This window comes from Formica exsecta, unplaced genomic scaffold (assembly GCF_003651465.1).
Source record: "Formica exsecta isolate Colony F162 unplaced genomic scaffold, ASM365146v1 scaffold475, whole genome shotgun sequence".
NCBI lineage: Eukaryota > Metazoa > Arthropoda > Insecta > Hymenoptera > Formicidae > Formica > Formica exsecta.
In genome coordinates, this window is record NW_021851988.1 from 533,477 (window position 1) to 559,202 (window position 25,726).

Below are 25,726 nucleotides of genomic sequence, written 5' to 3' on the forward strand. Positions count from 1 at the left end.
TCTTCAGGGCCGACTTTTGTGTCTGTATCCGCGGTAAAAAAAAAATCAGACATGATGACTCAAAGTGTGATTTTAATTATTGCGTTTTCAGCCTCTAATTCTGAGATTACAGCTCAGAGCGGCAAAATCCACGAGCTACTTACACTTGTTCTTGATTAAATTGATTTTTAATTGAAACAAACACACACAATAATGTCGTCGTGTTATAAATTTTCAACTTATATTGAAAATTTATGTTCCTCGACCGCCTTTACTTAGAGATCTGTTGTTTCGAAATTATTTTTAAATCGGTTGCAGCCTTATTGGAGCAAGAGATATATTATCGCGAATGTAGGCTAATGAGAGCGCTATGAGTCGGTCGATTTATTTTTGTTGACTAAATTATCGAGGAGCTATATTAAGCAGAGAATTTCTTAGATATAACGGTAAATAAATTAATAGTGCACAGTGTTTTTTGTGTTCGAGTATTCGCTTGAGCAAAGAGCTTAAAATTCTTACAATCCTAAAAAGTCAATTATGCTGAACAAAGATATTTAATGACAAGTTCTTAATTACAATTAATTAAGATTAGTTTGTGGATTTCAGAAAAAAGATCAAAGCTTAATAAATGAAAAAATTATCTAACAATAAGTATAAAATTTATATGATTTTTATTTTGATGCTGACAAATTTTATTAGAATTAATTCGTGAAAATTTTCAACGCTTTAATTTAGCATCTTCATAATGCGACACGACAAAAACGCGACGATGATGGAACTCTTTTGACAAATAATGGTTCTTAGACACCGGCAGATTTATTCATCTATTACATGTACAATACACAAGGAGCGCATTATTGCTGGCTCGTGAATATCACGGATCATCGACACAAATATATCCAATAATAACGGTCGTTCGAAATAAGCATTACGTCTCGCGCGATACGTCAAAAATAAATTCGCAGCTTGGAATAAACAGTGAAAATGATATCTGCGCTGATATATTCTTCCTCGGTGGAATAGGTTTTTCTGTCGAATTGCACGTGCCAAAAGACGACAAGCTATAGCTAGGCTTCTTTCAATTAGATTGTTAACTCGACTTAATTGGCTTGTACGTGTCTGGCGTTCGTCCGATAGGAAAGCAGCTATGATTTCGAACGTATCGGCTCATTACTCAATCATTCGTTCATGCATCCTCGGTATCTTACTATACGCGATGTGTAACCGTCGTGTTTAAACGTTCCAAGTTGTACAATCATTCAGAAAAGTCACGTAATATATAAAAGTAACATCTATATATTTGAGAGAAAAAATTATCGATTTAAAAAATTATTCATTTAAAATTAAGTTTAAAAATAATAAGTATGTATAACGATAATAAAATTAAAGAAATTGATATTATAAAAAATATGGCATAAGATGCGCGATTAGTATTGTAAACGACAATATGTAGATATGAAAATAGAAATAAATCGATTAGACCATGAGTACAAATTAAGAATTTATTTTCTTAGATTTGATTAAAACTAATCAAGTTTAGTCAAATTTAGTTACACTATTTAGGTATATAACTCAATATAAAAAAATGTGCAAAAACCGAATAAATTTTTATATTGAATTAATATCGAAATACTGTGTTTATTATATATTTAAGTAATATAATATATATAATTAATATTTTTTAATTTGTAAAATCGCACACTGAACAACTGAGTTTGTTGCAGTTTGTTAAAAATTCTCGGCATTTTCGACTAACAATAAGAATTACGATTGCGCAAATAGTAGTAACAAAATTATGACGCTATTACTGACGCTATTACAACAATACGTGAAATATTTGGCTCACGCTATTAGTGGGAGCGAGCGATGAATTATCCCGGGATTCACTAAAACTCGCTTTATGCGATACCGTGTAGAAAGCGTCGACGGCAGTGAAACAGATCAACGACAGGCCGGACACACAAATGCGGTTATGAGTTATCGCGGCGGATATAATGCCAACTGTTTTAGATTCTGACTCAGCAACCGCTAGATCCTGTAAATTATTTAATTCCCGAATTTTCGCTTAGACCAGTAGACTTAAATATATCGTCGCCAATTGCGCCGCCTTCTTGTATCAATTCGCACAAGGTATCGGATGTCCGTATACACGTATATCTCATAGAGAAACGGAAGACTGCAACTGCAATAAGAATTTAATAGCCCCGAAAATAATTTTTAATAAAAAATATATTATAAATCTAATATTAATTTCTAGCTGCGATAAAGAATACTGTAAACATGTAATGTTTTCGTAATATTAAAGGCACAACTTTAAGGTAATATTTAATTCTTATTTAACAATGCTATTGATATTTTATGATATTAATTTAATAATGCTATTATACATTTTATGAAAATGAGTGTGTATGTAAATATCTAATTAATAATCTGCGAACTACTAAATAACGAACAATGGCAATTGATTAATAAATAATTATTAATATAATACTGTGCATATAAAAGATATGCTTATTATCGCATTAATTATTACTTTACAATATGTATGTGTGTATTATTAATTTCCTGGAATTTGTATAAACTTTTTTGTGCGTTTTGCAAATGATTGTACGAAATCGAATTTTTAGTCAGTAGAAACGGCACTCATGGTGTCAGACCGCGTTAGTTCTCTCTCGTTGCGTAAGCCCGCCAAATTTAGCTGGTACAGACGGCACTTAAAAACGGTGATATCGATTACCAAATAATCCCTGCGTATATAATCGGCACTATAGTTTCGATAATAAGCACATAATAATATTGTGTTTTGAATTCATTAATATCATTTGGATTAATTATTAAATTAATTACACTATGCATTATTAATATATCATTTATACACTAAAAAACACACGAACGTTTTAAAATTATATGAAAAAAATGTATTTTAATATTTTTAAAAAATAGAAAATGTTAATGAAATTTGCAAAATATTGTAGTAAGTAAAAGTTGTTTGGTTAAATTGATTACATTCACGCGAGAATTATATATATATTATTTGATTGATTGTTAAAGAAAAGAGGACGTTTCTTATATACATGCATGAGATTAAATATATATAACTGCGGAGCATCTTAATCGCGTGATTATAATCTAGTAATCTTAATTACGATAGATGGTCTTTTAGCACTCTATTAACGATGCCAGCTGATTAGGAACGCAAACGATGGCATACGATGAATGCTGTTAATTTCGTTCACTATGCGAGTGATAGATCATTCCATTGCATCATGATTGTGTAAGAGAGAACTCCGTTATATGTGCAAAATAGAATATATATTCAATAGATTAAACCACCTTTAAAATTGTCTCACAGAAAAATTATTTTAAAAAAATATATTTTAATTTCAAGAATCTACACTAATTTTTAATAATACGAAATAAAAATACGTAAAAAAGAGAAAAAATCCACGTCAAAATATCGTCCTAATATGTGTTTTATCGATGCAATACACTATAATACGTGCAGATATTTGCGATAAATCTTCGCAATCGAGATCCGCGTTCGCGCACTATCGGGGATCTGTACACGTGATACATTCGTACGCGTGATTAATTGATAACGCGGTCGATTTCTTTTTCTCGAATCGAAAAATCGCGGCGCGAGAATTGGGACGCCCTTACCTAAAACGATCGTCACGAGGTGTTATCCCTCAGGATGCTGTTTCCTCGAAAGTAGTGGCGCGACTCCCACATCGCCGTTGAGATGTTCGAATTATTTCCCACTCTCTCCGCGGCTCTCCCTACTTACCTCTATCCTCCTGGTAGTAATTCGGATTTGCGGCCGTGTAGCTGAAGAGTTCCCCGGTAGGGAACCGACGCATAACGGGTGACCGATACTTACGTCGGCATGGTGACCACATGGCAAACAAATATGAATTACACCCAACATAGTAGCCGTAATCGTCATCTGGTGTTGATTGCGATCATTTTCTCGACATTCGCGAACGCTTTCAATGTGAATAATGAGGTACTCGAATACTGGGAACCGAGTTCGTGTAAATACGACGAGTATTTTGATACCGTTTCCTTATCCTGCTCGCGATGCGACGCCAGCAAGAATCTCGAACCAGCCGCGAATCGTAAGTTCATAAATTTTCTCGCGATTATTATATATTTATTATTTAATTTCCACGCGCGTTTCTCTCTGCTAGGCTTGCGATGTACGTGCGATAAGTTCAGTAGAACAATCGGTTTCGAGAGAGAGAACGGCAACCCTCTTTGCACCACCTGCGGTCCTAACATGACCGTGACCACCGATGGAGGAAACTGCATCCTGCGTGCAAATGCAACGTGCAACTGTTCTTCGAACCAAATAAAATGTAATCTTAACTTTAGCATTTTTCCATTGTTATTTTATTTTTTATTTCTCTATGAAATAAATTTTATACTTTTTCTCCTATTATTTACAGTGGATAGAAATATTAACGGTGTGCTGTTGGATACTGTACTTTGTGTAACATGCGTCCAAGGTACGTATCCATCTCCCGACTGTTCCAAATGTTTACCGTGCGACAGTCGCGAATATAACGGTCACATTAATTGCGTATGTCCAAGCGCAACGCACGTAAGATTGCGAAATTATTGTCTACATAAGGATGACGTCGCTGACTGGCCAGATATCAGAAGCACATACTTGATGAAATTTCGAAGCGAAAACGTAGACAGCTACTATTTGAGAAGCGAATTACAAATAGCAGTGCACCTCTGCAAGGTACACGATATATATATAAAAGACTCAAACTCTTTTATAGAAATATTAAAATAATTATGATTATATTGCACATAATTAAAATATTATATTTAATAATAATGTATATAATTTTATAACACAGTTAATCTTAATAATTTTTTTTTAGAAGAAGGATAGAATGGCATGTGAACATTTGTCAAATATATGCGCCTTGACTCTTTATAGTGATGGTATAGCTTGCATGTTTTTTATGCATACACCTATGGCGCCTGTATGGTTGTTTTATAGTAAACAGAACACTATAGCGATAATGAACAACACGAAAATATCCGAGAGATACAGCCTCAAAAAAGGAGATAATGTAGGGTATAGAAATATGCACGTATTCTACGATGTATATATATCTTGAATTTTATTCTACATTTGTAGAGCAGCATCCTGGATTTCGCAATTGCAAGATTTGCGTTGAACGGCGAATTCTTATCTATGGGCAGGCCGACTTTGCCGTGTCAACTTTTGAGGAACGTGAGATTTGGCGTAAATTTCAAGAAGAAATGCAAGACCACCGCTGCTGAATTATTGAACGCACAAATGGAATTTCTGTCTCCTTATTTGATATTTAGAGAGGACAATAAATCTTTTATACATGCATTGCCCGTGATCGTTAAATCGGCGGATCAGGTAAAATTATGTGCATTATATTTTAATAATACGAAATATAATAACCAAAGATTTTATGTTTCTTTGCAGAATATTAAGGAAGTTTTACGCCAGCAGCTGGTGCGAAAATTTTTTTTAGTCGACAATATAAGCGGTTTCAAAGCATTACCAATATTTATGAACAGTAGATTCATGAAAGCGTCAGAACTCTCTGTACTTCGATACATGAAATCTCTAACTATTTTGTAAGTGATTTTCACAGAAAGCATTTTCTACAAACAATCGGAAAATAACGAAAATTCTTTTTTCAGAGTGAACGTTCAAAATGGAAAAGACCATGGCAAAATATTTGCGCCTTTTTTGATCGTGGAATATGATGAATTAACATATCAAGATTTCCTCAACAATTCCGATGTTATAATAGATTACAAAGTTACATTTATATTAAAGGATAACGATATAGACTATAACGTTGAGGTAAAAAAAATCACAGCCGTTGAAAAAAAAAATTACATGCATTGTTCTATATTTTGTTCCCTCTTTTTATATTAAAAACATATTTTTTTTTTTTTTTTAGTTAACTATTGGAGTGCTGACGGGAATAACTTTGATATTTTCCAGCATCAGAGCGTGGAATTACTATAAGTGGGATTACAACGGTAATCTCAGTATAGCAGTTTTATTATGGTTCTTGATCTACGCTATGGGCGCGATTGGAAATATGATTACTTTTGTATGTATCAGCGTGTGTGTATATCTATTCATCTTTTACAAAGGCCAAACTGTACCGTATATCCTACTCCCCGATGAAGACAGCGAGAAAAGGATCCAAACATACATTACTATAGCGTTCAGTTTTAAAGTAAGTAACGCGATACTTTTATGTACATGAAATTGATAAAGAAAATAAGATTCTACTATTCTGCATAAAAACAAAGAGTTTAATAAAATATATAATATTTTTATAATATTAATCCCTGATTTTCTTTCAAACTTAGATTATAGAAATGATGGGATTCGTTTATCAGCATTGGGGTTTGAGCATATTTTTCATCGATTGGGAGCAACCGAGAACGATACACAACGAATCGAAGTATGATTCTCCGCATACCTCTTTACGGAAATTGTACTCCAACAGATTTCCGAGGAACGAAGGCAAGTCTTCGAGAATAACGTCGGATATAATCGCGTCCAAGCGAAAGAGAAGATCGCATAAAACGAATAAAAACATAAGCCCGAATGAAATATCCAAGTCTTCTTCGATTGAGAAATACACACCGGATTTCTCTTCGCTCGCGAGATCTCCCTTGCGGGAGGCAACCGAGCACAGTTACGTACATAATTTTCCGATCAGCGTTTGGAGAACATATTTCGTCGCCAACGAATGGTGCAAATTGCAAACCAGAAGAAAAATAAATGTGGCGTTGCAATCGATTTATACCCTGTGTATTTTACAGGTCTGAAATATAAACGTAGAACAATATTTTCGCATTTGTCGTATAAAAGATTCGAGGAATGATACGTTCATGTATTATTTTAGATATTCGACTTGGAATCGTCGATGCTGGCGGTACCGGAATCGACCGCCGTGAATAAATCTTCCGAAGCGGACAATAATTTTATCTTACAATATGCCATTTGCACGTTTGTGTACGCATTCGCATATTTCGCACAATGGTTAATCCGCGTTACGTTTTATGAAAGATATATCAGAAACAGACTGCAAAAGTTTGTAGATCTATGTTCGGTCGCAAACATTAGCGTGTTCATCTTGGCGCACAATTATTACGGTTTTTACATCCATGGAAGGTAATTTAAAAAAGAATGACGTTTGTAAACTAAAACACGATGAAAAATGTAATCAATATTTGTTACTTTATGATAGATCAGTACATGGATTCGCGGATACTGATCTTCCTACTCTGATAAGCAATCTAAAAAAGGAGGAAGATAACTTGTGCGCACACAGAGGTCTGGTACCGGGTACAACTGATCAGACTTTTATAGTATCGTTGACCCAGTCATTTAAATCTTTGTACGATCAACTCATGAGACAAAAGGATAATGTACGTTCAAGATCACTACACAATGTATTACTGAAAAAAGATATAACAAAATTAAAGATACAATTTTGATGTCGTTATATTTTTTTAAAGCAAGAATATTATGCATTTTATAAATAATTATTATACATTTAATATATATTAAAATTTTTTCACAGGGAAGCATAGGAACTTTAAAAGGGAGTAATTCACCTTCTAAAAGTTGGAAACAATTATCGGAAACGAGGTCAAAAGTGAGATTGTTCCTAATGCAATTTCTAGATCATTATTCGAAAAATGAGGATTATATAATCAAGGAACAACATATACTAGAGAAACTATGTGACATTCTTTTTGTGAATGCCAAAGATAAATCCGTCTTCTATATTGGTAATGCAAATTATCACAAACCCTGATAATAAAAAAATTAATATAATTATTATTTTTAAACGCAATTTTATTGCAGATAACAATTATTCCTTCAACAAAGTGATACTTTATGGAAACGAATGGCTACTGGCGACATTCGATATCACTGTATTTGCCTTCTTTTTGGCAATGTATAATTCTTACAGTTTCGCCTGTATAACGACAGTTCTTGTATCGCAACTATTCCTGATAGCTATCAAATGTAATGTTAAGAGAAATCTGTGCAACAAATCATTACTAGATAAAAGATTCCTAATGTAACCATAAAAATTATATAAACAATATTGTTTATTTAAACAAATATCAACTAGCACACATTAAATATTACTTTCACAATTTATTTGCATAACTCTAACATCCCTTTACAATGATATTTCTACTATTCCTCATATCACGCATTAATATAGAAACTGAATATTAATGATGACCATCATCATGATGCCCATGACCTGAGTAATCAATCCCGAAATATTGTTCAACAGCTATGGTTATCAGAAATGCTGGTATACCAAGTTTCCAACCTCTAGTTAAACATACTAGACCACGCATAAGTGGTGATTGAGTACTATTGTAGCGCCACACTTGATTTCTCAACCAAGGATCTTTCAGACCCCTCTTGGCTAACTCTTCTTGAACACGTTTCAGTTCCGGCACATCCTCTATCTTATAAACATCAGGACTCGGTATTTTGTACGGTTGAGCCTTGTGACCTCCCATCTGCAGAAAATATGTGTCCACATCTCATGTTATATATGCCATAAATATTATAGAGAATTATTGACTATTTATTAATTTGTTTCTTTAATTGTTGATTAATATGGATCATGCTAAACAGAATCGATTTCACATTGTATACTAATAAAAAATTTTAACGGTGATTTAATACTTCATAGTATGTATTACGATTTTCAATGATTATATTTTACTTTTAATTGTTTTTTTATTACATAGAGGTTAATTTTTCAACACTGTTGACTTTGCAAATAGCAGAAATATATCAAAAATAAAAAATATATCGTAACATTATACATTATGAAAATTATTATTTATTATCATGTACATAAACATGATAAGTATTTATTTAATTAAAATTACATAATTACCTTTTGAAGCAACTGACTTTAAATCCCTTTAACACTAATTACACTTTTACACCATGTTTAATAAAGTTAACTTAGAGGGGCAAGTATATCTTTTTAGGGATATTTTTCCTCCTTTCGTGTTGATTGGTCAAGCGAATGGCCAATAGGCGTATGCTTTTAGTTTGGACAACCGTTTATGAATAGTGATTGTTGTACAGACTATATAAAATACATAGACAGACCAACCGACACCGCATGTGTTGCGCATGCGCGAAAAAGGGAGCCCCTATCGGAACACTGCTCCATCTATGTATTTTATTTCCATAAAGGCCTATCTTTCCATTCCATTTCCTAGAAAACTCTTCGTGTCTCCAGTCTCCATCCCGCTCAAGTGGAAAATGGAAATCTATCAAAAAAGGAGTTAGAATTGATTTCATTAAAGTCGACAAGATCGTTAATTGTATGAAAAAAACAAGTTACAAGTAACGAAAATAATAAGCAGCGATCATGTTGGTGCTATTCGAGACTCCAGCGGGGTACGCGATTTTCAAGGTAAATCATATTTGCTAAAAAGCGTGAACGCGCTTCTAACCTAAACAATGCACGTGGCAGACATGTTTCACTTCTTACTTTTCAATCCTGGATATTTATTATGAATCTCTAGGATTGGGAAGCTATTTTATAAAACCGGTTTATTTGATCGATTTTAATAGTTGTAGATATTTTATAAAAGTAACTCGTTACCGTTACTCACGCGTTACAGATTTTTCAAAATTTCAGTTTATTAATTAAAAACAGAACAGACCAAATAGCACAATGCGAATCTCCTGCGAAAAATACATGGAATCTTTACGATCTTGCTTTAAGTTGTTTTTATTTGAAGTTATAAACATAAATAGATTTATTTGAAGAAGACAAAGCAAAGTCAAAGATGCTTTGTTTCATGTATTCTTTGCAATAAGTAAATATTTAACTCAGATTATAATACATTGATATTATATATATGTGTGTGGCTCATACTAGCATGTCCTTTGAGTTTGATGATATATATACTTTGTGTCAAAATTATTTGATGTATTATAAAGTTTTCAATGCATTATTTCTTGTTATAGCTGCTGGATGAAAATAAACTTACCCAATCAGAAAATCTTTTTAAGGACTTTGAAACTCCCGAAGATGCCAGTAAAATGTAACTATTTTACAACTTTTTTGACAAAATAATTACTTTGTTGGTTGTATCACAATTTATTAAACAACAACCTTCATTTTTTACATTTTACAGAGTTAAATTAAAATACTTTCACAAGTTTGAAGATACTACTGAAGCGCTAGCTGCCACAACGGCGCTTGTGGAAAGTAAATTATCCAAGTCTCTTAAGAAAACGCTAAAAAGCAGCTGCACTGAAATGCATGAACAGTTGGCAGTTTCCGATGCAAAACTGGGCTGTGTTATTAGGGACAAACTGCAATTGTCTTGCGTCAGTAACACAGCAATACAGGAATTGATGAGATGTATCAGGAATCAGATGGACAGTCTGATCACTGGAGTGACCAAGAAGGAAATGTCGGCCATGGCGTTGGGCTTAGCACACAGTCTTTCCAGATACAAACTAAAGTTCTCGCCTGATAAGATCGATACTATGGTAATACAGGCGGTATGCCTACTGGATGATCTGGACAAGGAACTTAACAATTACATAATGCGAGCGCGCGAATGGTACGGTTGGCATTTTCCCGAGCTGGGCAGAATCGTAACTGACAACATGCTGTATGTGCAAACAATGCGAACAATCGGCCAACGGGAGAACACCGTCTCATGTGATTTGTCGGATATCCTACCAGAGGAGATTGAAAAGGAGGTGAAAAAAGCCGCGGAGACCTCGATGGGCTCAGAGATTTCAGAATATGACGCCGAGCATATGCAATACTTGTGCAAAGAGATAATTGAGCTCCACCAGTATCGAGCCAATTTGAGCGATTATCTGACTGCCAGGATGAATGCATTGGCGCCGAACCTATCCATTCTTGTCGGCGAATTGGTCGGCGCGCGTCTAATATCAAAAGCCGGCTCTTTGACGAGTCTCGCCAAACATCCGGCGTCCACTTTGCAGATTCTCGGCGCGGAGAAAGCGTTATTCCGTGCACTCAAATCGAAAAAGAATACTCCCAAATACGGCTTGATTTATCATTCACAACTCGTCGGACAATCGTCGAGTAAGAACAAGGGCAAAATATCTAGAATGTTGGCTGCGAAAGCCTCTCTAGCAACCAGATTTGATGCTTTCTTATCGGTAGATCCTAACGAAACAAATGAATATTGGAATGATCTTGGCATACAACACAAAGCAAATCTAGAGGCACGACTAAAGCAACTCGAGGCCGGTAATATACGCCGAATCAGCGGCACTGCCAAAGCGAAGGCACAGTTTGAGAAGTATCACAGCAAAAATGAATACATGCAGTACTCAGCATCCGTCGATTCGACTCTACCAAAAAAGAGGCCATTGATTGAGGAAATCGATACAAAGGAGAATGAAGAAGAACCCAAGAAAAAGAAGAAAAAGAAACATAGCCTAGAGCCCATAAAAGAAGAAACAGGAGAAGCTTCTAGTGTGCAAAAAGAGGTAGAAGTAAAAACGGAGATGGATTCGCCATCGAAAAAAAAGAAAAAACGTAGCACAGAAGAACCGGAAAATGAAGAAGAGCTGCATAGCTCAGCGAAAAAAAAAAAGAAACGTAGTACAGATCACAAACAGATCAAAACAGAAGATGTAGGTGAATCTTCTGGTATGCAAGAAGTACAAACTGAAACGGATTCATCAAATGTATCAAAGAAAAAGAAGAAAAAGATGCAGGAATCAGTCGAAACAATAGAGGCAGCACCTGTAAAAGTTGAAGAAACTATAGAAACAAACGTTTCAATCAAAGTTGAAGCTTCTGAAACTAATGAAGGTAAGTGTAAAAATTTGGTAGAATGAGTGAATAATAATCAAATTTTAGATATATGTAGATAATATAATATTTCTATTAAATATCCTAATTTTGCTACTAGATGATTTAAATACGATTTTACTAAAAACAATTGTGTAAAGTTTTCAAAAATATTTAACATTTTTTAAATTTTCCGTTAATAGATAACAATAGCTGCATTTTTCAGTAGATTTTTATAGCTTTTTTAAAATAGATTTTAAATATATATTTTTGCATTTATAATGAAACACATGCTAACACAAGACTCCTTTACTATCGCAACTTATGATAAAGTAGCTCTTATTTATATAAATCATGCATACAAATATTAATCTGAATAAGAACATATGATATAATATGAGATAAATTTCTCTTTACAGGACAAAAAAAGAAAAAAAGGAAGAAAGATAAAAAGAAGAAGTTGGAACAAGATGAATAAAGTTGTTCATCCCGTTTATTTAAAAAAAGAATTTTTTAATATTTCTTGACAATTGCTTTGTAAAATAATAAATGAAATAGAGTTCAAACAGACTTGATCTACATCAATATTCTCTGCTTCTTCCCCATATATATTAAAAAATTGTTTTATGTAAAATATTATATAATTTTAATAAATACATTAATACATATAAATATAATTTTTATATATATTCTTCCGAAAAAATTCAAAATCGATAGCAATTTTTTGTAAATGAATGATAAAATATGCAAAGTATTATAACCATAAAATTAAATTAGCTCCTTTATTTGATATAATTATATTTCTATTTATATTTAATTATTACATATTTTTAATATTCAAATATATCTATGAAAGTCTATTGAATACTTTATTCTAACATTTATTTATCTGACTTGCAGGCAATTATACAATAGTTACGCAATAGCTTTGAAAGTATAATTATGTTTTGTATATATATTAATATATACTTTGTTTCGCAGTTTTATATTTTTCTGAAAAGATAACTATAATTAGATTGTACACAAATATGATTATTATATATACGATAGATTTCACTTGTAACTTTGTCAATAAGAAGAATTAATGATAGATTTACAAAACTTTCTAACTAGCTAAACATCTTGCATTAGAATATAAGCTTATTCATAAGAAAGAAATATTTTTATCATAATTAGCACGATTGCATTTCTGTGTGATTTGCAGAATGAGAAATGATAAAATGTTTTCTATATAGAGAACACATTGCACGCAATGAATTAAAATCAGAAACCGATATTGTACGATAATAGATATTAATGCATATAATTTGCCGAAAGCAATAATATATATTCTGCTTTATATATTTTTTCTATATATTTTCTATAAATATCTGATTTCTTTTTTATTTATTAGATCATGATGCATGCATGACTGCATCTACGATAATACATCATAGATTTAATAAATTTCCATCTGTATCAATATATACTAGAGTTCACACATTTTGCACAAAAAGAAAGTATATCTTTTTGAAACACAAGATGCTTCCTTTATCAAACATTTAAATCATTTTCACATTTGCTAAGTCCGCAGACAGTATCATTTCTATCAGATATATGTAATTACAATAAGAAATACAATAAGCATTGATTGTGATAATAGATAAAATATTGCTATTTTAAAATATAAGTGAAAGGATTTAATTTACTTTGATATATTTAAATGTGTATTGATTTTGGAAAAAAGATAATCTTATTACTTAGAGAACGATGTCACGTTGCGCATGTAAAAGGGAATCTCATCTATAAATAATTATTTAAAGAAAATATTATATCAATAAATTTATACCGAGTCCGAAAAAGATTTGACTAGTGGACTTTGATTCGTATTATATTAATATAGCGCACGTTGATCTCTCTTTTTTTACCTCTTTTTTTGTCTTATTTTAATATATATTATAAATTTCGCGAAATATTATGCCCCTTATACACATTCAGGTACGTTTTTACATAGATGATAACGACTTATGACTTACAGTGTTTCTCCTATATATAATCTATTTTCGTACACGATATTACATCTAATAGAAATGATATCGCGTCTACGGTCTTATATATCTTATCTCATTCTCTTTATAGTAAATAAAATAATTCATTATTTCAATTTTTAATTAGGCGTCCGAATAGTACGAGAAAACAGCACACATTTCTATTCATAGTTCATTGTAGGAAGTTTGGATGCATTTTATTTATGACATATAGAATACACCCAAACTTATACAGAGTGTCCTAGAACGACTTGATTAGATTTGATGACGAATCTGAAATCGATTTTCATTAAAGAAAAAGTTCCTTGATTATGATTAACTGCCTCGTTAAGCAAAAAACAAAATCAAAATTTGAGTCTCTCTTTCTCTCTAAACAAAATAATATAATAATCAGAATTAGAGTAACAAAAATAAAAATAAAAAAATGATTTTGTTATATTAAATCCTAAGAAAGAGCTCAATTATATATAATATTCTTACAATTTCAAAATATTTTAATCCGGTTAACAAAAAAATCGACAACAGATTTGTCCTAATTAAAATTGCGCTTTCCAGGATGCTCTGTATACAAATATATTCACAATTCTATAGTGTAGCGATAGTATAAAAATAAGTGTATATAAAGTGCATAAAAAATATGAAGCGTCTCGTAGCGATAGTCTCCGGAATGGATAAATTTCTCTTTTTCTTTGTAAAGGCATACAATTTATATATCCTCTACCGGAGAATAACGACGGGTATTGCACACAAGTACTCAACGCATATTGTAAGCTGTACGAAGAACCCGCAGACTTATCTTATACGTTGGGAACACCGCGTAATTCTTACTTTTATATAGCTCTCTCTCCAATCTCTCTTCATCCTCTGTCTACTATTAACGTCATTATATATATATACGTTCCTAGATATATATATGTATATATATATATATATATATATATATATATATTTTTTTTATAGAGAATAAACATTCAACATTATTAAAAAAAAGCATTACAAAAGAAAGAAGCAAAATACAAAAATGCATCTTCAATATCATGTGAAACATCCGATCCAATACCTGCAAAGCACTCAAAACTGATGAATCAGAATATGAATATCTTAGTGAGAAACACTGTCTCAAAAGAACAGATTTGCAAAATTATACTCAACATAGAATTTTACAATTATATAAATAAACAAGCTGAATTGTGCAAATTAGAAACTTGCACATTGCTTCCTCATCATTTTATCTTACAAAGTTTAAGCTCCTTTAAGGGGATCTCAAAGGGTCTGTTTTACCAATAAAAACTTTATTTTGCAAAATCTTTTTGTTGATTATAGATATCAAAAAATCCTTTTCCACAATTAAAGTATACATAATAACGGAGTGCGGAGTTTAACATTTCATATGAAAAGTGGAAAAAAATGATAAAATTACAGTTTAGTTATCGGCCTGTGCCGTCAACATTTACTTAATATAAAAGATTTGTAATCTGCACGTGCCTAATCAGTGAACCCCGCACTCGGCATTTCATCAAAGAGTATAAGTGAGCTTAGAGAAGAGATTTGACTAGTGGACTTTGATTCGTATTATATTAATATAGCGCACGTTGATCTCTCTTTTTTTACCTCTTTTTTTGTCTTATTTTAATATATATTATAAATTTCGCGAAATATTATGCCCCTTATACACATTCAGGTACGTTTTTACATAGATGATAACGACTTATGACTTACAGTGTTTCTCCTATATATAATCTATTTTCGTACACGATATTACATCTAATAGAAATGATATCGCGTCTACGGTCTTATATATCTTATCTCATTCTCTTTATAGTAAATAAAATAATTCATTATTTCAATTTTTAATTAGGCGTCCGAATAGTACGAGAAAACAGCACACATTTCTATTCATAGTTCATTGTAGGAAGTTTGGATGCATTTTATTTATGACATATAGAATACACCCAAACTTATACAGAGTGTCCTAGAACGACTTGATTAGATTTGATGACGAATCTGAAATCGATTTTCATTAAAGAAAAAGTTCCTTGATTATGATTAACTGCCTCGTTAAGCAAAAAACAAAATCAAAATTTGAGTCTCTCTTTCTCTCTAAACAAAATAATATAATAATCAGAATTAGAGTAACAAAAATAAAAATAAAAAAATGATTTTGTTATATTAAATCCTAAGAAAGAGCTCAATTATATAATATTCTTACAATTTCAAAATATTTTAATCCGGTTAACAAAAAAATCGACAACAGATTTGTCCTAATTAAAATTGCGCTTTCCAGGATGCTCTGTATACAAATATATTCACAATTCTATAGTGTAGCGATAGTATAAAAATAAGTGTATATAAAGTGCATAAAAAATATGAAGCGTCTCGTAGCGATAGTCTCCGGAATGGATAAATTTCTCTTTTTCTTTGTAAAGGCATACAATTTATATATCCTCTACCGGAGAATAACGACGGGTATTGCACACAAGTACTCAACGCATATTGTAAGCTGTACGAAGAACCCGCAGACTTATCTTATACGTTGGGAACACCGCGTAATTCTTACTTTTATATAGCTCTCTCTCCAATCTCTCTTCATCCTCTGTCTACTATTAACGTCATTATATATATATACGTTCCTAGATATATATATGTATATATATATATATATATAATTGTTTTATAGAGAATACTACATATTTATTCATGTGTGCGTGTATATATGTTATGTATGTTATGTACAAAATACATAATAAAAGACGACGTCGATTCGCGATGCTTCGTTACGATGCCGATTATCGTCCGATTACAATTTACCGGATGCTCGTGAATAGATTCAGCACGGATTTGTTCTCCTTCTGACTACGCGCCTTGCTAAAGACGTTCCAGAAACGTAAAGTCTCGTCACCCGCACCAGTGACGATCGCCTCACCGTCCGGCGACATCGCCAGATACAGTACCCGGTACGAGTGACCGGTGAGTTTAGCCACTTGCGTGAGACTCGGGTACTTCCATACGAGGATCTGATTCTGAGAATAGCCGTGCGTGCTAACCAGTTCGGAGCTGTGCTTGCTCCATGCCAAGTTGCAGACCTGCGAGCCAGTGTCGACGCACTGCATCGGCTGGCCGGTCAACGTGTTCCAGAAGCGGATGCAACGATCTGCGGTGCCGCCGCCAGAGGCCAACAGACCATGATGATGGGGCGACCAGGCGATCGCTTTAACCGCCGCCAAGTGTTCGGTGTACGTCTGAATGGGTGATAGGGAATGTAGATTCCATACGTAGAGCCGGTTGTCATTGCCACCAGATGCCAGGTATTGATTGTCCGGTGACCATTTAAGACCGCACACCTCTTGTCGATGAGCACCGAGTCGTCGTTCGCCAACAACGCACGGAGTCCTGACGTCCCTCTGCAGTATCAACCGGTCCCTGCTGCCGGATGAAAGAACCTCCCCGTTCCACGCCAGAGCTCCAACTCGAGCGCTGTGACCCTGCAGCTTGCTCACCTGCTTGTTCACCGCTACATCCCACACTTGTATGTAGCCCATATGCGTACCTACCGCTACCAAATTGCCTCGCTCGTTCCAGGCGACGGAGGTAACACTGTTGCCATCGCTAGATAAATCGCACAGTCTCGTCACCTGACTAGTGCACGCTGACCATAGGTATACACAGCTTCCCAGACCAACGCTGAGAACATTTTGGGAGGACCAATCGACCAGATTCAGATAGAAGTCGTCCTGTAACTCTGGAGCATCCAGTACCTTGAAAGGTATTCTCGAAATTTTCCTAGTCGCTTTCCTAGGTGACCTCAGTAGTTTCTGACTTTTAGCACTGAGAGGCGACAGAGAGTAAGGCGAGCTCTGATCCAGTAGTGTCCGATCCTTGGTGGGTGTGGTATACTTGAAGAGATTCTTGGTCACCAACGGCGATAGCACTCTGCGCTCCTCGCATTGGCCTTTGACGTCTTCTATACTCGCTCCTAGTAACTCGTTCTTGAGCAGGCAGGAGTACGCGATTCCATCGCGACTGCCCTCGCCGTTTTCCCGTGTCTTCTTTGCCACCAGACTACCTCGACCGTTCTCGCTGATCATGGAGAATGTGGTTTGCCAATTATTACCTGAACGAGTGGGTATGAAACGGTCATAGCTATTATTGCAGGCCGACGTCTTCGTAGGTGAAAAATAAATGGGCGAGTATGTGGCGGCAGAACTGGGTAACAGCGTCGTACCCGTCGTCGGCGACGAGCCATCGCCGACCACCATCGGCTTCACCAGCCGTTTCTCGTACTCGTGATAGAACATGACACGACAAAAGATGTTCCCGCACACTTTATCGCTCGGAGAAGCGTCTCGACACCGCACTCACATAATTAACGCACAGTCGCGCCGCCGTTCACGTTCTGCCGTGATCTACGCGAGAAACTTGAAGAGGCTGTATTCGATTCCACGATCGACTCCCGGGGAAGTCACCGCTTCTCAAAATCTGCAAGAGCTACGGCTCATCCTAGTCTGGAGTTCCGTTTAGAATCTCGGTACGATGTGCGATCAGAAGTTCAAGCTTCTGTTACCCACCGTCCACCGTCCGTCATGTCGCCATTCGACGTCGAGTGGTCGAGTTGAACTCAACTTCTCGAGAGGCTCGAGAATCGAGAGTTCGTTCGCTCTGTATCCATCAAGCTCTGTATCCATGAAAGCGTTCGGAAATCCTACCCGTTGGGTAAAGTAACGTTTAATTGACCAATCGGAACAAAAAGAACTAAAGATGTCTTTGTCCTGATTGGTCAATTAAAAGCTACTCTATTCCACGGGTAAGATTTTCGAACGCATCCAATCGAAATATTCTGTGACACTGCGAGATACGAACGTATAGCTATGAAATAAAGATGACGTGGGGATATCGAATTTTATATATGGAAAATGTCATAGTACGGATAAATATTATTTTATAATGGAATTTTGATTCATCAGCTTCATTATATTAATTTCTTATATTTTTTTTCACAACTTTTCTTTTCTTTTTCTTACATTTAAATTTATATATATATGTATACTTATTTTGTTTTATGTCAGATGTACGAAACAAAACTGGAAACAAATCAAAAAGATATGTATGTATGTACAATCGAAAGGACAAGAGCTACAAAAAGATGATTATAATAACAATTTTTATTACAATAACAACAATTTTTCCACTAAATAAATAAATAAATAGCAATTTAAAAATTTTTATCATTAACAACCATGATTATAAAGTAAACGTTATTTTTTTAAATAAATTTTTAACTTTGTCCATAGCAATTCATACTGTATGCAGCTGCGCATGCACGATGCAGCCATCGATGAATTATTAAAAAGAAGAAAAGATTTGCAAAAGTCGATTGCAGAATGGCATTTTTGAATGTGCAACAAAGTGCATTGCAAAATACATTATGAGAGTATCATCGATCGATGTAACGAAAAAACTACCAATGGGATTTCGATCGCGAGCGTTCGCTATTTTTCGACGTCATTCGTTGCGTATGAATCATCTGGATAGTAAACAAAGGGAGAGAGAAAGTTTATTCGATGTACTGTCAAGAATTGTCAAGGCGCGACGCAGGTCGGAAAGTTTTGTTTATTGTAAGATACGATCACAAGATACGACGATGACGCCAGAAAAGGACGACGCCTGCGATTTGAGCGACGTTATCTTGCAGGAAAACTCAGATACCGAAACGCAGGTATATGCGGTTCATTGATGAATCATTGAAATCCGTTTTATGTCGCTTATAACCTTCCATTTCTCCTTTTAAGCTTTTTAGGAGTAATGTCATAGATAAGAAAAGTTTAGGGAATTAACACAAAGGCTTTAGATGTAAATGGATTTTTATCATAATCTGTATTGTATAGATACATGCATATATGAGATACTATATTGGTTTGCATAGGAACAGTAATGAAATAAGATAACAGTGGAATGTTTTTACAGTTGTCTTAATGATGTCGAATATTTTGGTATTTTCTGTATAAAGCAAAATATTTTAGAATTTCACTTTAAATATTAATTTGAAATACATTACAGTTTCTTAGAATTGAGTCATAATTGATCTTTTTTATACATATAAAAGAATTGTATAAACTACAACTGTAATAGACTTTAAATTGTAATAAATATATTAACATGCAGTGCATACATAAATTAAACAAGAAACCAAAAAGGGTACTACAATTTTCGGATGGTATAATGGAGGAATATTCGTCGGAAGATGAAGTTGACATACCAGAAAGTAGTAAAACCATGTCACAGATAAATACTGTAATTATATACAAATTTCATACAAAGTAAAATTGGTTTTACAATGAAAATATACAATAATATATGATACACATATTTTTTGTAGAAAAATATGAATTGGTTACCATGGGCATGGCATCAAACCACATGGATTAGTTCAAAAATGTTAAATGGTTGCGATTATGTCGGCGAATGTCTGGCCAACTTCTTTGGCATAACAGCACCCAAATATCAATTTGAGATCAATGAATTTTATAGATTACAAGCACTTGAAAGAGAAATTTTTAATAAGCAGGACTTAGAGATGGGTGGATGGAACGATAAAAAGAGAAATAATCTTAGAAGTAATGATATTATATTGTCAAATGAACATAATTAATGATGTTGTGTATAGATTTTATATCAAAAAAATTATTTTGTTAAGGACTTAAAATAAAATATGTATCATAAATTCCCTGTTTAGAAGCATCAAAATATTGTTGTACAATCTTTATTATTAAAGAAAGAAAAAAAGAGATGGAAAAAATATGGAATTTGTTGCTCCATATATTCAAGATTTACTAGCAAATTTGCAAATGGAAATAACATGCTTGAATAAATTTACCTGCCATCTTTTTATACAATATTGAAGCAATTTTTAATTAATGTAAAGTAACAGTTATACGAAAAAATATCTATGATGAGACAAAAAAATTAAACAAGTATTATTACAATATGTGCAATACATGAAAGATAAGAGAAAGTGATTTAAATTCAAATTGATTTTGATTAAACAATGTTAATATATAACTGTATATATGTATATGTATGTATATATATATATATACCAGAATAGGTGTACGATTTATACATACATATTAATTGTGAAAGACTTTAATAATTATATCCTCAATATATGAATCATTGAAATCCGTTTTATGTCGCTTATAACCTTCCATTTCTCCTTTTAAGCTTTTTAGGAGTAATGTCATAGATAAGAAAAGTTTAGGGAATTAACACAAAGGCTTTAGATGTAAATGGATTTTTATCATAATCTGTATTGTATAGATACATGCATATATGAGATACTATATTGGTTTGCATAGGAACAGTAATGAAATAAGATAACAGTGGAATGTTTGTACAGTTGTCTTAATGATGTCGAATATTTTGGTATTTTCTGTATAAAGCAAAATATTTTAGAATTTCACTTTAAATATTAATTTGAAATACATTACAGTTTCTTAGAATTGAGTCATAATTGATCTTTTTTATACATATAAAAGAATTGTATAAACTACAACTGTAATAGACTTTAAATTGTAATAAATATATTAACATGCAGTGCATACATAAATTAAACAAGAAACCAAAAAGGGTACTACAATTTTCGGATGGTATAATGGAGGAATATTCGTCGGAAGATGAAGTTGACATACCAGAAAGTAGTAAAACCATGTCACAGATAAATACTGTAATTATATACAAATTTCATACAAAGTAAAATTGGTTTTACAATGAAAATATACAATAATATATGATACACATATTTTTTGTAGAAAAATATGAATTGGTTACCATGGGCATGGCATCAAACCACATGGATTAGTTCAAAAATGTTAAATGGTTGCGATTATGTCGGCGAATGTCTGGCCAACTTCTTTGGCATAACAGCACCCAAATATCAATTTGAGATCAATGAATTTTATAGATTACAAGCACTTGAAAGAGAAATTTTTAATAAGCAGGACTTAGAGATGGGTGGATGGAACGATAAAAAGAGAAATAATCTTAGAAGTAATGATATTATATTGTCAAATGAACATAATTAATGATGTTGTGTATAGATTTTATATCAAAAAAATTATTTTGTTAAGGACTTAAAATAAAATATGTATCATAAATTCCCTGTTTAGAAGCATCAAAATATTGTTGTACAATCTTTATTATTAAAGAAAGAAAAAAAGAGATGGAAAAAATATGGAATTTGTTGCTCCATATATTCAAGATTTACTAGCAAATTTGCAAATGGAAATAACATGCTTGAATAAATTTACCTGCCATCTTTTTATACAATATTGAAGCAATTTTTAATTAATGTAAAGTAACAGTTATACGAAAAAATATCTATGATGAGACAAAAAAATTAAACAAGTATTATTACAATATGTGCAATACATGAAAGATAAGAGAAAGTGATTTAAATTCAAATTGATTTTGATTAAACAATGTTAATATATAACTGTATATATGTATATGTATGTATATTAAAAAATAATTAACCATTATGAATTAATATTATTTATTGCATGAATTATATATATATATTTCTTATAAGATAATTGTATCAAATGTGTTGATATTATAAAAAATATATTACCTCATTGCAAAATAATTTCAAACTTCGCATTTGCACATATGTCCATATGGAAATAAATGATATAGCCATCAAATATATAATTTGCCGTTTTAATTATATCAATCATGGCTCTCACAAATTATTAAAATTAATAAATGTACATTTATTAAAATAAAAATTTTTTTGAAATTTTTTGACAAATAAAATTGCTTTCTTAACAAAAAGTTATTATTTTCTTCAAGCATAGTAAATATAGCCAATCAAACATCAGGAAATGATATTACATAGTGAATGTACAATAATCAATATAATAATATGTAAATATCCAAGTACATATTGCTCTCAATGTAACCAATTTTCGAGTTTATCTTAGAATCCTATATGTATTTCATTTACCATGTTATCATTTACCATATATTTTTACATTGCAGTCTTTTGTCGATTAACGTTTCAAACGAAACTTGTTCTAAAAATAAACATTTGTGTTCTTTAAAATGCTCGATGCAAATAAAAAATATTATGTCCTTAAAAAAAGAAAAAAATTTACGTCTCTGGCACAAATCTATGCAGTGCACTAGTTAAAACTAGCAAAGAGCTCTGAAGACCCTGTGGCAAATGTCTTTGCAACCAAGAGCCTTTGTATTGCTCTATGTGAGCCAACATTTTGTTTGCTACGTCAGTTCTGAAAGTAGGCGGTAAGTTAGATACTCCTAGATTAATGACTGCGAGCCCCATGTTACTATTCGGATTTACGCCGACTCCGATCAAAGTTCTGCCGATCTTGCATGCCGTTAGCATCAAATCGGAGGTCAGTTGCAATTCCTGTATCTCCATTGATGCGAATTTGGAGGACAAGTTCGCCTCGTACAAGGAATGGGATATTCGTTTAATTTGCTTCGTCATTTTCTGCAAACAGTAATTTGCTTGTAATTATTTTATCTCGTGTTATTCATTCTTAAAATATTAAGATTTATATTTAAACGAGCTACTTACAGCGAATAGATCGGTTGAGAGATATTCTAGGTTCACATTATCTGGATCAGTTAATAATCTATATAATGTGGAACCGCGATTATCTGGTATTTGTTGCAGGTCTTTAACTGCCTGATTTTTGCTTAATGTTAATACCAAAGTGTCTAAACGTCCTAACTCTAGTATCGCGCTACCGATTTTAAACTCCGAGTCTTGAAACACGTGTATGTCTAATAATTTCGTGATACATTTTTCCCTAAAGTGACACAATTATTTTATTAAGCATAGTAAGCAATAATGTATTTGATAATGATGTACAATTATAACTTTTACGACGATTGTTACCTAATTGATGCAGATAATTCAGGCATGTCATAATTATCATCAGGACCCAAGTCTATTTCCGTCATTGGGTTCCAAGCTAAACCAGCCGCCACTAAATAACCGATCCATGCGAAAGGATGCGGTGTAAGATGATGACTACCCGACCAATGTGCGACAACGATACCGATCGAATTCTGCTCTAGAGAGGTCTTTATCGCGTTCCTCGTGTTAGCATATGTTGACGCCGGGCATCCCGCTAAACTATTGTAACTAGCCGTACCAGAGCTTGGTAAAACGTTACCACCTGCTACTCTGAACGCTTCTGTCCATTCGGAGAAATCATAATCAGCCTGTAACACAAATATTTAATAAATGTCGCATAAGTTTTATAAACATTTCTACGAATCTATCACTGAAAATCGCGAAAAAAAATGTAATATTACCTGAAATCCGTATTCAACGAGTATAATATTAGTGGGAATATTGTGGAATTCGGGTTTAGAATGTAGGCCATTGGAGCATAATAGTAGAGTTGTGTTCGCGCTTAGATTGAGAATATGCCAGAGTTCTTGAAGGCACGAATAGGACTTGAATACTTCCGACATATCCGTTTCGATTGTATCGTTAACAGACGCGTTCAAGTCGAAATTGTCAGCTTGCACTAATAAACTCGCTAATCGTGGACCGACGTGAACGTAACTCAAACTGGGAAATACCGCAAGTAATTCTTGAAAGATAGGCCACATTTGGGTCAAGTGATGCTGGCCGACGTTAGAATCGACATCCAATGTGGGCACTATATCTAAATGCCGATCCCTGAGAAAATTAATGTATTTTAATTATTATATATAACGAAAATATTAATTTTTATGTAATCGCCGAGCGGAAAATTGTTAAGGGTTAAAAAATAAATATTTAGAAAAATAATGACACAATAGATAATAATTGAATATATATAGAAGATAGTTATAGAGAAGAATTATTAAACATAGATTGATAAAATTAAAAGAAAAAATAATAATAATCACAATAATTAAGTTTATATAAAATATTAGAATCTATTTGAGAACGATAATCTTACGCGCGCGCGCGGTTTTTCTAACGAACATGTAATTGTACCTGCAATATCTATCCAGTGTTACCATCTCAGACTTGGAGTAGCAGAGCTGCCAGTCACAATTCGGTATAAGTCTGGAGTAGAGATGCAAATGCGAGATTTTAAACGACGACAGTAGATCAATAATATGCAAAAGGTATTCTAGGGTCGGTATACGTCCTCTGGGTGAGATGTCCAACAGCAAACCGCGATGTGTGAATCTCGGCTCGTCTTTTATAAAGACGGGCTCTATTTCGCACAGCTCCGATCTATTCCGATTCTTACTCAGACGTAGAATCTGCACAAATGTGCAGACCGCGTAATGCAGCCCCACTAAACTTCCGGCGCTCACTTTAATGAAGTTTTGCGTAATATGCAATTGATAGCCGTCCGTAATATTAAATAGATTGTTATTCACAGTGCATTCTATCGTATTGTCGTTGAGCAGTTTGCCGCAACTAGGTTGCACTTCGCCAATTTTTACATCGTGACCCAGTTCGAGTAAATGAGTTCTACTGACCTCCCACACATCTAATATTTTATGTACAGATTCACTTCCCTAGGAAATAAATTATACGCGCAATAAGAAATTTAATATAAAATAAAATTGCAGAAAATTCCAACAAGATAAAGATTCAGATTATAATTTCGAAAAAGAGAAATGAATATATCTTTTCTTACTTGTATTATCGATATAAAAAGCTCCTTTCCGGCAATAAATGGAGCTGTAAAGTTTTTCAATTCAATCACAGCCTTTGGCTGTGGCCACAACAAGTTATATATGGTTCCTTTATCGGCGTTAGATTTGCTAGGACGATCTGTGCCGGTGTCACGTGAAGGCACATCGTAC

The 25,726-nt window shown here is 33.3% G+C and overlaps 8 protein-coding genes across 9 annotated transcripts in view; 4 read left to right on the forward strand and 4 right to left on the reverse strand.

Moving 5' to 3' along the window:
* LOC115241295 overlaps positions 1 to 3,768 on the reverse strand; it is a 9,831-nt gene extending 6,063 nt beyond the window's left edge. Inside the window, exon 1 of one of the 2 annotated variants that reach the window (XM_029816990.1) lies at positions 3,640 to 3,768. The gene's annotated coding sequence lies outside the window, so the exon portion shown is untranslated. Of the gene's footprint in view, positions 1 to 1,825; positions 2,247 to 3,639 lie in introns of those variants that run through there. The other variant, XM_029816991.1, reaches the window with a different exon arrangement.
* Positions 3,769 to 3,865: 97 nt separating this feature from the next.
* Positions 3,866 to 8,137, forward strand: LOC115241301 (meckelin). Its single transcript, XM_029816999.1, has 12 exons — positions 3,866 to 4,097; positions 4,170 to 4,337; positions 4,428 to 4,729; positions 4,875 to 5,069; positions 5,138 to 5,389; positions 5,459 to 5,613; positions 5,680 to 5,845; positions 5,946 to 6,230; positions 6,367 to 6,825; positions 6,909 to 7,177; positions 7,254 to 7,434; positions 7,590 to 8,137. Exons 1-12 carry the CDS (start codon positions 3,866 to 3,868, stop codon positions 7,824 to 7,826), a joined length of 2,901 nt encoding a protein of 966 aa, XP_029672859.1. The 3' UTR covers positions 7,827 to 8,137.
* On the reverse strand, positions 7,847 to 9,050 carry LOC115241303 (NADH dehydrogenase [ubiquinone] 1 beta subcomplex subunit 3). Its single transcript, XM_029817001.1, has 2 exons — positions 8,943 to 9,050; positions 7,847 to 8,556 (listed from the first exon to the last, which is right to left on the reverse strand). The coding sequence occupies exon 2, from the start codon at positions 8,554 to 8,556 to the stop codon at positions 8,257 to 8,259; it is 300 nt and encodes a 99-aa protein (XP_029672861.1). The 5' UTR covers positions 8,943 to 9,050; the 3' UTR covers positions 7,847 to 8,256.
* Positions 9,051 to 9,263: 213 nt separating this feature from the next.
* Positions 9,264 to 12,420, forward strand: LOC115241302 (nucleolar protein 58). The gene is made up of 4 exons (XM_029817000.1): positions 9,264 to 9,473; positions 10,034 to 10,110; positions 10,204 to 11,873; positions 12,272 to 12,420. Exons 1-4 carry the CDS (start codon positions 9,429 to 9,431, stop codon positions 12,328 to 12,330), a joined length of 1,851 nt encoding a protein of 616 aa, XP_029672860.1. The 5' UTR covers positions 9,264 to 9,428; the 3' UTR covers positions 12,331 to 12,420.
* A 3,010-nt stretch (positions 12,421 to 15,430) lies between these two features.
* Positions 15,431 to 18,503, reverse strand: LOC115241311 (fizzy-related protein homolog). The gene has a single exon (XM_029817009.1). The coding sequence runs from the start codon at positions 18,172 to 18,174 to the stop codon at positions 16,684 to 16,686; it is 1,491 nt and encodes a 496-aa protein (XP_029672869.1). The 5' UTR covers positions 18,175 to 18,503; the 3' UTR covers positions 15,431 to 16,683.
* Positions 18,504 to 19,182: 679 nt separating this feature from the next.
* On the forward strand, positions 19,183 to 20,817 carry LOC115241293 (protein FAM177A1-like). The gene is made up of 3 exons (XM_029816988.1): positions 19,183 to 19,592; positions 20,039 to 20,167; positions 20,253 to 20,817. The coding sequence occupies exons 1-3, from the start codon at positions 19,302 to 19,304 to the stop codon at positions 20,523 to 20,525; spliced, it is 693 nt and encodes a 230-aa protein (XP_029672848.1). The 5' UTR covers positions 19,183 to 19,301; the 3' UTR covers positions 20,526 to 20,817.
* Positions 20,818 to 21,041: 224 nt separating this feature from the next.
* Positions 21,042 to 22,249, forward strand: LOC115241294 (protein FAM177A1-like). Its single transcript, XM_029816989.1, has 3 exons — positions 21,042 to 21,298; positions 21,471 to 21,599; positions 21,685 to 22,249. The coding sequence occupies exons 1-3, from the start codon at positions 21,281 to 21,283 to the stop codon at positions 21,955 to 21,957; spliced, it is 420 nt and encodes a 139-aa protein (XP_029672849.1). The 5' UTR covers positions 21,042 to 21,280; the 3' UTR covers positions 21,958 to 22,249.
* Positions 22,250 to 22,406: 157 nt separating this feature from the next.
* LOC115241319 lies at positions 22,407 to 25,725 on the reverse strand (the record flags this gene model as incomplete). Its single annotated transcript, XM_029817016.1, has 7 exons — positions 22,407 to 22,950; positions 23,032 to 23,390; positions 23,478 to 23,712; positions 23,802 to 24,130; positions 24,224 to 24,596; positions 24,900 to 25,435; positions 25,558 to 25,725. Coding segments are annotated over 7 exons (2,016 nt in total), but the record flags the coding sequence as incomplete, so codon positions are not given.
* Between the last annotated feature and the right edge of the window lies 1 nt (position 25,726).